Raw genomic sequence first — 13,968 nt, forward strand, 5'->3', positions numbered from 1 at the left:
ATCTTATAAACGGCCTACTGAATAAAAAATAACAGCTAATAGCTAGTGGTATTTTTCATAATTTATTCTTTTGAAATAATGCAGTTGTCCAGTGCAGCTCATTAACTCGACCTGAAAATGGCGATGTCACACCTAGCCAATGCATCAACAATCCTCAATACGGAACACTTTGTCAGTTTACTTGTCAGCAAGGCTACCGAGTCAATGGGTCAGATATTAGGACTTGTTCTTCTTCTGGAAACTGGTCAGATGATACATTCATTGTTTGCAAAGGTAAATTATAAAGCTACTTGTAACAGTCAGTTCTTTTTAGTTTCTCTTTTCTTACGAAGGAGTAACAATCAGTTTTTGAATGTGTGCTTTTCAAAACATTTTCCGAGTAAATTATTATTAACCTAAGCCCTTTGAAAATTTTATGGCCAGTCTGGTCAGACTTTTAGGTCAAAATTCCAAAGCAAGCATCTCTGTGATTGTCAGGCCATTTGATTTTGTCTCGTGTCGCGCTGTTTTGGTCTTTTTTGTTGCTTTTGTCATTTGTGCATTACAAAAGCTCAGATGCTGGGCCAAATTTTATCTAAACGTTTTGGTAAAATAATAAATATAACTGGATGACTTTCTTTGGACAGATGTTGAGAAACCTGCCTTTACATTCTGTCCTGGAAACATTGAAGAATATGCTGACAGTGCAGTTAACTACACCACAATACAACTGCCTACAATTAACGCTACTGATAACTCTGGTCAACAACCTCTTATAAACTGTAGTGGAATACTTGACAAGTACTTCATCGGAGAACATGTCATAACATGCATTGCTAAGGATGGTACAGGGAATGAAAAAACATGTCAGTTTTCAATTCAAGTGAGATGTGAGTATTTTAAAAATTTGATTTTGATCCAGTTATGTTTTTAATTATTTTGTGCAAAAGTCAATGTAAGCTCCCTAGGGAAAATGATAACAACTTTGGTGAAATATTGACGTATATATAGAGTGAGCAACCTCAGACCATCTTAACATGTATCTGACGATCTGAGAATGACAGGCTAGGGATGATGCCAACCACTTTCCAAATACATGCATGTACCTCAATTGCTGAGCCTCCCTATATTTAATTAAACCATAATATTTCCTTGGCACTTGTATAAATCACAAACAACTCCTATCCTCCTCAAAGCACAGCAGGCACGAGCTCTCCGAGCCTTTGAATGGACCATCCGTTATCTGCACCCAAGGGGATGACACATAAATTTATGTTCCCAGCCTTCAAGTGAAGCCTTTGAAAATGTTTTTTGTCTTAGATCCGCTCAGTTATTGACCCACTTATCCTGGAGTGCCCTTGAGTAGGTGATACCTCTTTCTTGCATATGCTTATTTCAGTTTTCTTTTCCTGTTTACATAGTTGTCTACTGTCGGCCTTCATTTTCTCCTCGAAATGGTTTCATTGTTGGAAATTGCAGCAACACACTTGGATCAGTGTGTACCTTTGGATGTAAAGAAGGATACACTTTGGACGGCGCACATGAGACAACGAAACGCACATGTCTCCTCAAAGCCCCCGATCAAATTCTTGGATACTGGAATGGATCTGAACCATCTTGCAGAAGTAGGTGCATGACTGTTTAATACTGATATTTGTAAAATGTGCAGGTAACTACTTGTGGTTATAATTTTTATAGGTAATCACATGATTTCGAGTGCAATTTGGGATAAATAATTATAAACACGAGTAAATTTTTCAAAGACTAACAAAATTGTAGTCTTTGAAAATGTGTAGTTGTAGTCTTTGAAAAATTTACGAGTGCTTATTTATTCCAAATTGCACGAGAAAGATCATGTGATTACTTATTAATAATATTCTTGAGAAAATTGCGAGAAAATAACAAGCGCAAATCTCGTACAAAAATATTTATTCAAACTCGGCAAATATAATCACGCGTTCATTCAAAACAAGGTCAAAGCCGAAACAATGTACAGGCCGGTTTTCTCAATGTTTTAAAAGTTTTTAGCCGAAAAATCTGGATAAACAGTTTAACGAATTATCTCAATTTAAGATTCTGGGTTTTACCTCTTTCAGAGATTTTCTTTTGCTTCTACTTGTCGGGCTTTCCTTGGGCGTTTTCGACTCGACCTCCAGTCAAGTGAAGCCGTTTCGCTTTTCTTTTCAACACTTCCTTGGACGAAATGATTCTCTGCCCGTACAGTGTTCTCTAAGTACAGTGTCTTTCAAGCGATGTAGTCATTACTTTGAGGCTATCTGGTCCATAATCTTCGCCAATGTGATTGTTTTTTAATTCGGCGTAATTAAATTCGCTCAAGCAAAGCGTGAAGATTAGTCGGCTTGTAGTTTTGATTTTGTCGGCAATTTCCTTCTTAAGAAACCAGTTATTCCAAAACGAGAACAAAAAAACGTTTCAGAACTATGGTATTAAGAACTGTCTTATGGTCCTCTAATGTACTCAAAACGCCAGCCATTTTTTTCACTCGCATCTCGAAGCAGATCCAAACTTCGCGCCATTCAGATCGAGTAGAAGCATTTAATTGGCCCTGTGTGGGTGCCTTTGTTTATAAACCAATCAGAATGCTCTGTTTGTTTCCCTTTTTTGCACCGGATTTCCTTTTTCTGCACTGTATTTCCTCATTTCTGCATCGAATTTATTAAAAACTGCATTTCTCTAAGCCAATCAGATTTGAGAAATTTTTTCGTGTATATTATTAAAGGCAGAATTTTTTTTAGCACACTACGTGTCCAGAAAACAACAGTTCAAGGTGTTCTGAAAGTGTTTTTTTTTTTTTTTTTTGGGGGGGGGGGGGGGGGGACAGATGATGTCCGCCTACAAGTTCGACATTGTGTGTTCGACTACGTAGGACACGGGGATTGATCACTCCAGTAAAGTTTACTGAATTTTATTCAGTGCACGAAATAGATGTAAAAAGTGTGTAAGCGTCCTACTTAAAGAGAAAAGAACTATTATTAACCAATCAGGAACGTAAATTGTAGGTAGTTTAGATATGAACCTTGCTAGGTAATATTTTTATTTTATTCCATATTCGTTGAGTCCTCGAGCCCTCATATTTTCATAATTTTTTGCTGCCATTAAATTTGCTATTAAAAGAATTTTATTTATTCAAAGTTCAAAAGTGCAGTCCCCTGCCTGTTCCCATTCATGGATGGATCTCGCCCTGGTTTTGTTCCTCTGGAAGGCCGGTTTACGGAACATCTTGCAAAGTAGGTTGTCACTTTGGATTTAGTGAGATCAGTGGTCTGGATCAGTTTTTCTGTGGATCAAATGGACAGTGGAGTAATGATACAAGCAAAATAATTCTCTGTGAAGGTAAGCTACAACTGTATATACTGACGGCAGATGCCAATTTTTGGATATAAATGTCGTAGTTAAAATTTTTCAGGTTCATCTGTTTCTGAACCAAGCTAGATAAGCTGCATCACTGAACAGCCAACAGTACCCATTACCTGATTCCTTAAATCATTATACTGTTGTCAGCTCATGATCGCCACATTGTGCAGGCAATGAAGGCTGTGCAGGCTAAATGAGAACCACAGAAGGGTTGGAACGTGTAACTTCCTACGATTCTTATTGTACAAAGCGTTTGTTTATTCTACACAGCCAAAAAGTATAGTCTTTATCGGCTAAAATATGCAAAATCGCATGTACGTTTTCAGTATTTTAAAAGTTATGACCGTTTGTATCAGCACATGTGCGAGTAATAACTGGACAATATTGCGGAAATGTTGTTATTACTCGGACATGTGCTGATACCAGACTGTTAATAATACAAATGTTAATAACTTTTGAAATACTGAAAACGTACATGCGAGTTTGCATATTTGAGCCGATAAAGGACAACACATTTCGGCCGTGTAGAGTAGAGTTATCAGCTAGGTCCCGAAATTGAAATTTTCGCTTCTAAATCAAGGTCATTTTCAACCTTTGTTCGAAGCCGATCAGTAGTGGTCATTATATCCTTGTTTTTGCATTGCCAGATAAATCGAGGGAAAAGTTGCTACTTTCTTAGAAAACTAGAAATGCTAATGAACAAATTAATGCAAAAATTATCGGTGTTCGATGCGAATGAAATATTTGACAGCGGCTCGAAAAATGCCTATTTTTCTAATTTTCCAGATGTTGCAGCTTTCCCGAAGAGGCAAAATACTCAATGGCTCCTAACGCGGCCAGAAAATCAATTTGAATGAAACCAAATCTGTTTTTATTCTAGCCTCGGTAAAGTATTTCAGTTGCCAGTTTCAGGCAAAATTATTTTTTGATGCGAATTTGAGTGGGTTTTTTTTTTAGAAAAAACAGCCTCTTAGAAGTTCAAATTGAAGCTCTCACAACCAACACAAATTAGCCCTTATAATGCGAGTCAAATGTTTCTTATATTTTGCCAGATGTCACTCCTCCGTCGTTTGAGAACTCCTGCCCTTCTGACATAATTGTTCCATTGAATATCAATGGTAGTGCAGAGGCAAATTGGACAATTCCTATTGCCAGCGATAACAGCGACATTGCACCTGTCGTCGATGTCAGCCCTGCTGGCGTTCGTCCACCCTATAAGTTCAACGAAACAACAACTGTTACTTACACAGCTGTCGACACAAATGGCAACACAGCTCAGGCGTGCATCTTTCAAATCAGAGTTGAAGGTAAGATGGTTTAAGCCTAATAAAAATTAAAAGACTGTGATAAATAGCTTTGTCCAATAGCCCAGGGCGAGTGGATTCTCCTTTTTGCCGGGCTAGTGGATTTCATCCATCACTTACTCGATGGGCAAGAAACATTTTTTGGACTTTTCACTTGGCTGATGAAGTAACCATGCTTTATCAAGCTATGAATAAAATTGGTTGGCAGGTTATAGGTTCAATGTTACTTTATTGATGATGATGATGATGATGATTTTATGATGATGATGAGCCGAGTTGCCTGTAGGTTATAGAGTTTATCAATTCTGCTTGACTTGTACAAGCCCTTGTACGACCAGCCCAAATCACGTCAAAGTAATCTAATAAGGGAAGAATATAACTACCGGCTACGAGAAATCTTCTTTGGTATAATTTATGGTCAATGTGATTCGACCACCGACCTTCATCGGATCACAGCATCACCCATTTTAATTTGGCTGACTGGGGTGCTTTGTGACTAGAACAAACTGGGATTATAAGGCATTTTAAAATAAACATCTTAAACTTGGATTATCGTAAACATTTTAAAGTCGATTAATCAGATAAATTGTTAGTTACCTATATTTCTTCACTCTCTGTGTGCCACATTATTTGTGTTGCTTTTGTATTTCAGACAACATGGGTCCTCAAGTTTTGTTCTGTCCTACAAGTTTTACTGTAAAAGCCATAGCACTAACAGCGATCGTAAACTGGGTTGCACCGGTCTTTAAAGACAATAGTCTCGGCTACATTGTGCCAAAGTGTAACCGGGAGAGTGGTGAATCTTTCTACTGGGGCGATTGGAATATCTACTGTCGAGCTTACGACAACAACCCAAACAATAACCCTGCAGTTTGTCATTTTGTTGTAACTGTCAAACGTAAGAAACTTTTTACGATTCAGTTCATTTTCTTGTTTAGTTTTGTCAACTATCAAACTTTCTGAGGGATCATAAGTTAACAGTATGCTAAATCGGTAGGTTTTTAATTGCGCCATTCGTCGCTGTGGCAGTAATTGTTTAACAATAACTGTATAACTGTAATGTTTTTTTTTTAACAGACTCGACGCTAGCCTCGATCGAGTTTGTGAATTTTTGCGAATGTGTCGGTAATAGGCCAATAACTTCTGTCAGATATAGGGGAGTCAGTCATATATATATACTTTTTGCTAAGAAGTTAATCTCAAAACGAGGGAGAACAAAACGAAAGTTAACCAGATAAAGCTTCGGATCTTCTTCGTTTTTTTTTCTGCATGTGGCGTAGTTGCTCTACAACAGCCCAGACTTACTTTTACGTGCACTTGAAATATTTCAATCCTTTTTTCTTTCTGACTATATATAACATGATCACATAAATATCACTGTCATTCATTAATCGTATGTATGCGTGCAGCTACAGACTGTATAGAGAAACGACCACCAAAGAATGGTGCTATGGCTTGCGATGACTGGATGTTTGGAAGATTTTGCTCCCCATTTTGCAACGACCAGTACGACTTTCCAGAGGTTTTGGCGACTGCAGTTTGGGCATGCGGTGCTAGTGGGGTATGGTTACCACCAGGCGATTGGCCGGATTGTGCAGGTAGTAAATAAGGACCCAGCTCGTTTGCACACTCTATGGAGCTAAATTGCTAAGTAAAACTCAAGCCAATGTTAGTCAGTGGCGCCTCGCGGCAGTCACACGTATTGGGGTCCCTTCGTGGGGACATCAAATGCTTGTTGTTCGAGCCGTGTGCAGACGAGCAGTTACTGTTTGGCTTCTTGCTTTGGTCAGGTGTGAAACTTGGCATTTACAAGGCACGCCGATGGTTTTCACTTTTCATTTGTGTGAACGGCAACCAAAAGATAGGAATTTCCGCCCCATTGTTGAATTATTGTTACCTTTATACGGTATGTATATAATATTAGCTATATTGGTCAGATCAGTAAGGGAATATGACAAGCAATTTTACCGCTTCCTTAGAAAAGACATAGGTATTTCTAAACAGTCATCTTTAAGAAAATAATTTTCTTTGACGAATTCTTGTCACTACGTTGCTATTATTATAATTAATTAATATAGTCCTAGCAGATTGTTAGTGATTAGGATGATTTTTGTTTAAGCACATTTAACTGTTTTTTGAGCGTTAATGAGTATCTAATCTTTCACTTATCTTGTTTCAGAGACTACGGTTCCCATTTCCGAGAGAAAAACTAACAGGTTACATTTCTTCAGTGGAAATTGTTCAGATCCAGACGTTCAAAGACAAATAAAGGAACAGTTTATTCAGTTGTTGAATAATTCAGTGTTCAAAGAAGTCTGTCAGGACAAAACTTTACAGGACAAATGTAAGGCTGATAATGTCAAGGTGACCTGTTACAGTGATACCAGACGTAGGCGGAGTTTGACAGGTGAGTTAATATCCAAATCTGTAAAATTATAAATTAAGAATATCCAAGGTTATAACCCAGCGATTAATACCCCGCGCGCTCTCATTGGACGAAACGCACCATAGACCCCTTCTGATTTGAACCCTCGCGTCTTTATAGAGAAGTGCAAAACAACGAACATAGGCACCTTTTTAGGTCTTATTTTTATATACTAATTAAAATCCATCATATATTTTTTCCCGTGCACGATTGGTCTAAGTACGTCAACTAACGCAGCCAAAACTGGGCATATCCAATGTTAGCTTTCAGTAACTTGTCACGATACCCTTGTATATAAGGTCAGGATACCATTGATATCTATCATGGGTAGATGACAGATAATTATTATTAACACATACGCGCGCTGCCCATATATGGTCAAAATGTTAACGTTATCTGTCATCCGTACATAACAGATATCCTGCGATATATGTAGGTAGCGAAGATTCGTCCGAAATCTTGAAAAGCGCTGCATAATTACAGTTTTTTATCTGTGAAATGTGTTTCGTTGACAATTTGTTGAATAATATAACAATTGTCCTGCTCAATCTTGCGGAATATCGTCTGATTTTAGCCAACTCGGCCTACGGCCTCGTCGGCTAAGTATCAGGCGATATTCCGCGCGATTTTGCAGGATAATTCAGGATATCTGTTATGTACGGATGACAGATAACGTTAACATTTTGACCATATATGGGCAGCGCGCGCATTTGTTGAATAATAACCTTTCGATATATGTAGTTTGCCGTTTTTGGAAGTGCTTCTTGGAGGAATCTGTTATAACCTTGTTTTGGACAAGGATGAAATTGTTAGGGTATTTTGTTGAATTTCAGTGCAAGAATTCCTTCAAAGGATTCGGCGGTCTGTTTTGGAAGAGGTGGTTGTTGAGTTTGATATAGTTGGTAAGTCATGTTGTATTCTAACTGTGTTAGCAAATAGGGCCTGGGTTTTCATAAATTTTGCTCTATTCTCCAATAATCTTTCAACTGAGAATTTATGTAATCCCAATCTATAAACGGTGTCATATAAAGTATGTCTAAAATGAAATTTTGTATACAGGAATGCAGCCTCCTAATATACCAGACGCCTTTTTGGGCTTGTCGAACAATCGTAGCGCGAACGAGAAAGCAGTCTTACTAGTAAGAAAAAGGTTCGGCCGGCTATGTGTCAGTCATGGTCCTAAAAGCTGGCACTAATATATTATCCCACTCGAACTATGGTCGCTGAATGTAACTTTGAATTGTGTGTCCTTTTTTAGTGGACCTCTCTAGTCTCAGAAACAACAGTAACCTCACATTCGCCAATATGACGGACATCAGCATTAATGCAAAGGCTGCTTTGGAAAATGCTGCTATCAAACTAGAGAAGTCTGTAGACGCAGGCAATCTTACTGTCGATGTCCAAGGCGAAACCCTTACACCAAAAGCAGGATCATTTGTTACTTACGAAATCCAGAAAACATGCAGTGAAGGGCAAGTTATCAAAAATGATTTGTGTGGTAAGTATTGTTAACTTGCCCTTTTTACTTAGTACAGTTTTAAATGAAATGTTAGACCACTACCCTAGAGTTTTCTCTATGCCAGTATTCAAGAAAGGCAGCATTCCGCGGATCACCCCCTGACTATCGCTTGCAGAAAACAAGAGGGATAACTGTTTTAGTTGATTTTCTAATAGACTGAAAAACAAAACATACAATTTGTGTGTTTTGAGAATAATTTCCCTTTCAAGAGCAACGCGCGCTTGGACGTATTGTATAAATGTATAGACAACAATGGGAGAATCAACCATATGAAAATGAATTTCACTGGTATGTTCTTTCACGTGAAAATCAAAAACGTTTTAAAGTTTTTGTGTCAGGACTCGTTTTGAATCATGAGTATTGCTGCACTCGGGAAGGCTCTATTACGACTGTCTATATATCCAGTATATCATAACACGTTTTTCTGAAGAAAAAAAATTGAGGAAAAGTTACCTCGTGGACAAAACGGCCGAAAATGTCGGCACCGAAAACGGGAAGGGGAAGTAAGAACTGAAGATGGAGGCGTAGGAGGACAGTTTAAAGCGACTGGTAGCAAAGACAGATTTTGAGAGAGTGTCTCCTTCCCTTCCAAGAGAAATATTGCCTGTCCCAGGTCTTCTTTACGGCTTCTTTTAAGCTGTGTCATTGTTTAATGATTCTTAATTCAACAGTGAACTGCCCGATTGGTACCTACTACAACGTCAGTGCAAAGCAGTGCCAAGAATGCCCCAAGGGGTTCTACCAAGAAAGTGAAGCACAGATCAAATGTAACAGCTGCCCTCCTGGGATGTCAACAGTAGACAGTCGATCTCGGAACTCTTCAGATTGCAAAGGTATCCAATAAAGTACTGCATAAGGAATAGAAATAAGTTTCTTGACACACTAACTGAGTAAGGGCCAGGATTCAGTGGCCAGGATTCACAGTGTCTCATTTCATTTATTTGTAATATGACTGAGGATGATTCTAAACTAACTGAGTAAAGTATAGAATTTATGTTATTAGGTAAAGTCTGTGTCGAGCCAAGTGGCCCATACCACCGTAGCCTATAGTTCTCCGTTACTTATACATCTGTGTGGAAAGAGGAACTACAAGAGAAAAGTGTCTTGCCCAAGAACACAACACAGTGATCCCGGCTAGGGCTCGAACTCGGACTGCTCGATCCGGAGTCCAGCGCACTAACCATAAGGCCGTTAGACGTAGAGGAATTTCTTACAATTCTCTTATAGAGGGGGACTTTGGGGTTTTCGGTTTCTCGGTTTTGGCCATTTTTTAGATCGGTTTTTCGGTTTTTGCAACAAAGAACCGCGGTTTTTCGGTTTTGGTGTCTTCTTCGGTTTTCGGGTTTTCCTTCTATTAGCTTATGGTTTTCGGTTTCCGGTAAAAATACTAGCGGTTTTTCGGATTTGGTATTTGCTCTGGTTTCCGGTTTTTCCGATTTGGTTAACAGTTTCTCTGAGATCATGCTGGTAGAAAGAAAACCTGCTTTTATGTTTAAAATGCAAATTAGAGCAATGCAATTTAATTAGCATGTTAATGAACCAAAAATGTCATGACTGTAAAAAATTCCTTTCTTCTTTCTTTCAAAATCTCGAGAATTTGGAATGTTAATTATACATTACTCACGATTGCTTCTATCCACAGCTTTTTGCAAGAAAGGTTTTTTCTCTCCTACTGGTTTGGAGGGATGCTATCCTTGTGAAAAGGGAAAGTACCAGAACGTAACTGGTCAGACAGAGTGTCGTGCTTGTGTACAGAACATGACGACTCCTGGAGATGGCGCCACAAGCAGAAGTGATTGCGCAGGTATATAACCAAACCAAGAGAGCCCGGGAGTATTAAGTTGTCCTTTAATTAATTGTTCCGTTTTGTTCATAATTGACTTTCAACTTTGACAGGTAAAGTTTAAATGGACGAGAAATCATTACCTTTGATAATTTGTTGCACTTTCAGAACCTTGTCAGCCCGGAACCTTTTCAAATACTGGTCTGAAGCCCTGCTCTCTATGCGACAGACGATCATACCAGCCCAAGCTTGAGCAAAAGAGTTGCATTCCTTGCTCTGGAACAAAAGTTACTCTTCAGGTTGGCTCAACTAGTCCTTCAAGCTGCTTAGGTATGTTTGCACCCTTTTGCTGTGTTCATACTTACGAAAAGAAAGGAATTGCACTGTTTTAATCAGCTCGCAACACACCTGTTTACTGAAAAGAATTGGATAGTATATGTTAGCCCTGGCCAAACGATAATGCAAGTAGTCGCAAGTGTATATTGCGTACAGACTTGCGTTGGGTGGCCAATTGGACTCGCAAGTTTAGTCACAAGTGCATGTAAGTTTGCAAAAAGTCATTTTAAATGCTATGAGGTGCAATTCAGTATTTGAAGTAAACTGCAAAAAATGCGTTGACTTGCGATGGGTGGCAAAACGGTGAAAAAAATACGTTAACTTAAGTGAAATTTTGAACTCGACCAAAATGAACGCAAGTCAACGCAAGTGTATGCATTAGTCCTGGCCAGACGGAGACGCAAGTGGACGCAAGTTTTCAGCTTGTGTCAACTTGCTTTGCCGTTTGGTCAAGGCTTTAAGCTCGATAACAACTGTTTTTCTTACAGAAATAAATGAATGCGATTCCAATCCATGTCAGAACAATGGTAGCTGCACGGACCTAATAGGCGATTTTCGCTGTACTTGTCCCCCTGGCTTCACTGGTAAACAATGCGAAGTAAACATCGATGAATGTGCTAGCACCCCGTGCCTAAATAATGCCACATGCAGAGATCAGATAAACAATTTCGTCTGTGATTGTATCTCTGGTTATACTGGAAGGACTTGTGATCAAGAAGTTGACGAGTGTGAGTCCAATCCGTGCTCAAACAATTCTACTTGTGAAGACCTTCTAAATACTTTCAAGTGCCATTGTGAACCAGGCTACGTCGGAGAAACGTGCGACCTTGAAGAAGATGAGTGTCAATCTAATCCTTGTCTTCATGGTGGCACTTGTGTTGACAAATTCAATGCTTATCAGTGCATATGTGTCTCAGGATTTAGAGGTCGAAGCTGTGAAGAGAACATTAACGACTGTTTACCAGGCAACCCATGCTTAAATGGAGCCACTTGTATCGACGGTATAAACAACTACACATGTCAGTGCGAGGCAGGGTATACCGGTGACCGCTGCCAAACTGATGTTGACGAATGCACCTCTAGTCCATGTCAAAACAACGGAAGTTGCTTAGATCAGACCAATGGTTATGTCTGCGCCTGTGCAAGAGGGTATTATGGAAATGACTGTCAATTTGAGATCAACGAATGTGCCACAGAACCGTGCCAAAATAATGCAACCTGCATTGATGGAGTTGGCGAATATACTTGCCAGTGCCTCAAAGGATTTGATGGAATTTCCTGTGAGCATAACATTGACGAATGCAGTTCTGGACCATGCTCCAACAATGCCTCGTGTATAGATGGCTATGGAGATTTCAGTTGTAACTGCTCTCCTGGATTTTCTGGAAAAACCTGTAATATTGACATTGATGAATGCGGGTCGTATCCGTGCTTAAATAACGGTTCTTGCTTGGACGGGATTAACCAGTTTGAATGTCTATGCGTTGAGGGATTTAGTGGTACCAATTGTGAGAACAACATTGACGAGTGCGAAGGAAGCCCATGCCAAAACGGTGGTAGTTGCATTGATGGTATAAACCAATTCCAGTGTAAGTGCAACCACGGTTTTACAGGACTAGAATGTGAAACTAATATTGATGAGTGTGCTGAGAAACCTTGCGTAAACATGGCAACTTGCATTGACCTCATAAATGGCTACGAATGTAACTGTCTTTCCGGTTATACGGGCAAAAACTGTAGCATTAACATCGATGAATGTGCAGGCCAGCCTTGTGAGAACAATGGTAGCTGTACTGATCTCGTTGATGGTTTTAGTTGTGAGTGTCCTGCCGGGTTTTCTGGAAGCCAATGTCAAGTGAACATTGATGATTGTGCGGAACACAATTGCTCTATGTTTGCAACTTGCGTTGATGGAATAGACGTCTACCACTGCAACTGCGTCGCAGGATATACAGGAGAACTATGTGAAATAGAAGTAAATGAATGCCACTCCTTTCCTTGCGCGGACGGCTCTACTTGTGTTGACGAGGTACGTCATATCCTTTCTTGCTTCATATGAACCTAACAAGGTGTACGACGCCAACATAAGCCTAAGTTCAAACATATATATGCATTTACGAATAAGTTAAGGTAACACAAGCACAAGCGCATGTAGAGAAATTTTCTTGTTTTTGGTGCTTGCGCCTATTCTTCTGATTCTCGCGTCGCTGCGCCGTCTCTGTAAACGGGATAACGCAAGCACAGTCGATCCTTTGCCAAGCCTCTCGACGGTCTCTAAAGGCTGGTTTTTACGTACAAAGTAAGCAAAAGAAAAAGCAAATTTAAACACCATTGAAGAAAAATAACACCAATAGGCCATTTACGTTATGTAATTCATCAATATAGCTATTTCAGAATTCAAACCACGAGGTTCCTGTAATTTACTTGACGTTTGGATGCAATTTTCTTAAATGAGATTTACAAAATCGTTATCTTTGGAAGTTGTAACAGCAATATCTGGGTTAAAGAATCTGTCATGAAAATACGAATAAATGATAGCATGTTCTCCATGGCTGCAAAAAAACGCGTTCGGGTCTTGTGCATACTATTAATGTTCTCATTCTTTTTGCGTAATCTCTATATGGCAGATTCGTGAAGCTCTCTTTTGAGAACTCTGTGCAACGCAATGCACGTCGTCGTTTATAACTACCATTACCAACTCATAATTCTGCATTTATGTATTATTTAAAGGTTAACAACTACACCTGTGTTTGTTCTGGAGGATTTACTGGGCGGAACTGTGAAACGAACATCGATGACTGCGAATCAAAACCCTGTCAGAACGGAGGGCAATGCGTCGACCTTGTATCAAACTTCACTTGTTCTTGTCCAATGGGGTTTTATGGAAGCCTTTGTCAACACATGATAGATTACTGTCTAGAAGCAAATTGCACTAAAAACAGCACCGCCAAGTGCGTGAACCGGCCTGACAGTTTCTTTTGCAACTGCTCTGCTGGATTTGAAGGGAATTTTTGTGAGATTGACACTGACGAATGTGCGTCAGACCCTTGTGCTAATGGTGCCACATGCAGCGATGAAGTAAACGCATTTACTTGTCACTGTAGACCTGGATTTACAGGAGAACTGTGTGACATAAACATTGACGATTGCTTAGACAATGATTGTTCCAATAATGCAACCTGTGTTGACCACATTTCGTCATATTCGTGTTCATGCTTAAAGGGATATAACGGGACATATTGCGAAC

The 13,968-nt window shown here is 39.4% G+C and overlaps 1 protein-coding gene across 1 annotated transcript in view; it reads left to right on the top strand.

The window, feature by feature from the left end:
* The window catches only part of LOC144639151 (uncharacterized), a 40,727-nt gene that overhangs the window by 20,799 nt on the left and 5,960 nt on the right, over positions 1–13,968 (top strand). The window contains exons 13-27 of the mRNA XM_078498395.1: positions 85–273; positions 627–869; positions 1,401–1,604; positions 3,133–3,333; positions 4,407–4,661; positions 5,311–5,556; positions 6,068–6,256; positions 6,838–7,065; positions 7,917–7,985; positions 8,342–8,581; positions 9,274–9,435; positions 10,245–10,406; positions 10,554–10,715; positions 11,210–12,750; positions 13,452–13,968. The exon at positions 13,452–13,968 is cut by the window's right edge and continues 348 nt beyond it. Coding sequence (XP_078354521.1) covers positions 85–273; positions 627–869; positions 1,401–1,604; positions 3,133–3,333; positions 4,407–4,661; positions 5,311–5,556; positions 6,068–6,256; positions 6,838–7,065; positions 7,917–7,985; positions 8,342–8,581; positions 9,274–9,435; positions 10,245–10,406; positions 10,554–10,715; positions 11,210–12,750; positions 13,452–13,968 — 4,608 coding nt within the window. The remainder of the gene's footprint in view (positions 1–84; positions 274–626; positions 870–1,400; positions 1,605–3,132; positions 3,334–4,406; positions 4,662–5,310; positions 5,557–6,067; positions 6,257–6,837; positions 7,066–7,916; positions 7,986–8,341; positions 8,582–9,273; positions 9,436–10,244; positions 10,407–10,553; positions 10,716–11,209; positions 12,751–13,451) is intronic.

Source organism: Oculina patagonica, chromosome 14, assembly GCF_052425735.1.
Source record: "Oculina patagonica isolate OP01 chromosome 14, crgOcupat, whole genome shotgun sequence".
NCBI classification, from domain to species: Eukaryota; Metazoa; Cnidaria; class Anthozoa; order Scleractinia; family Oculinidae; genus Oculina; species Oculina patagonica.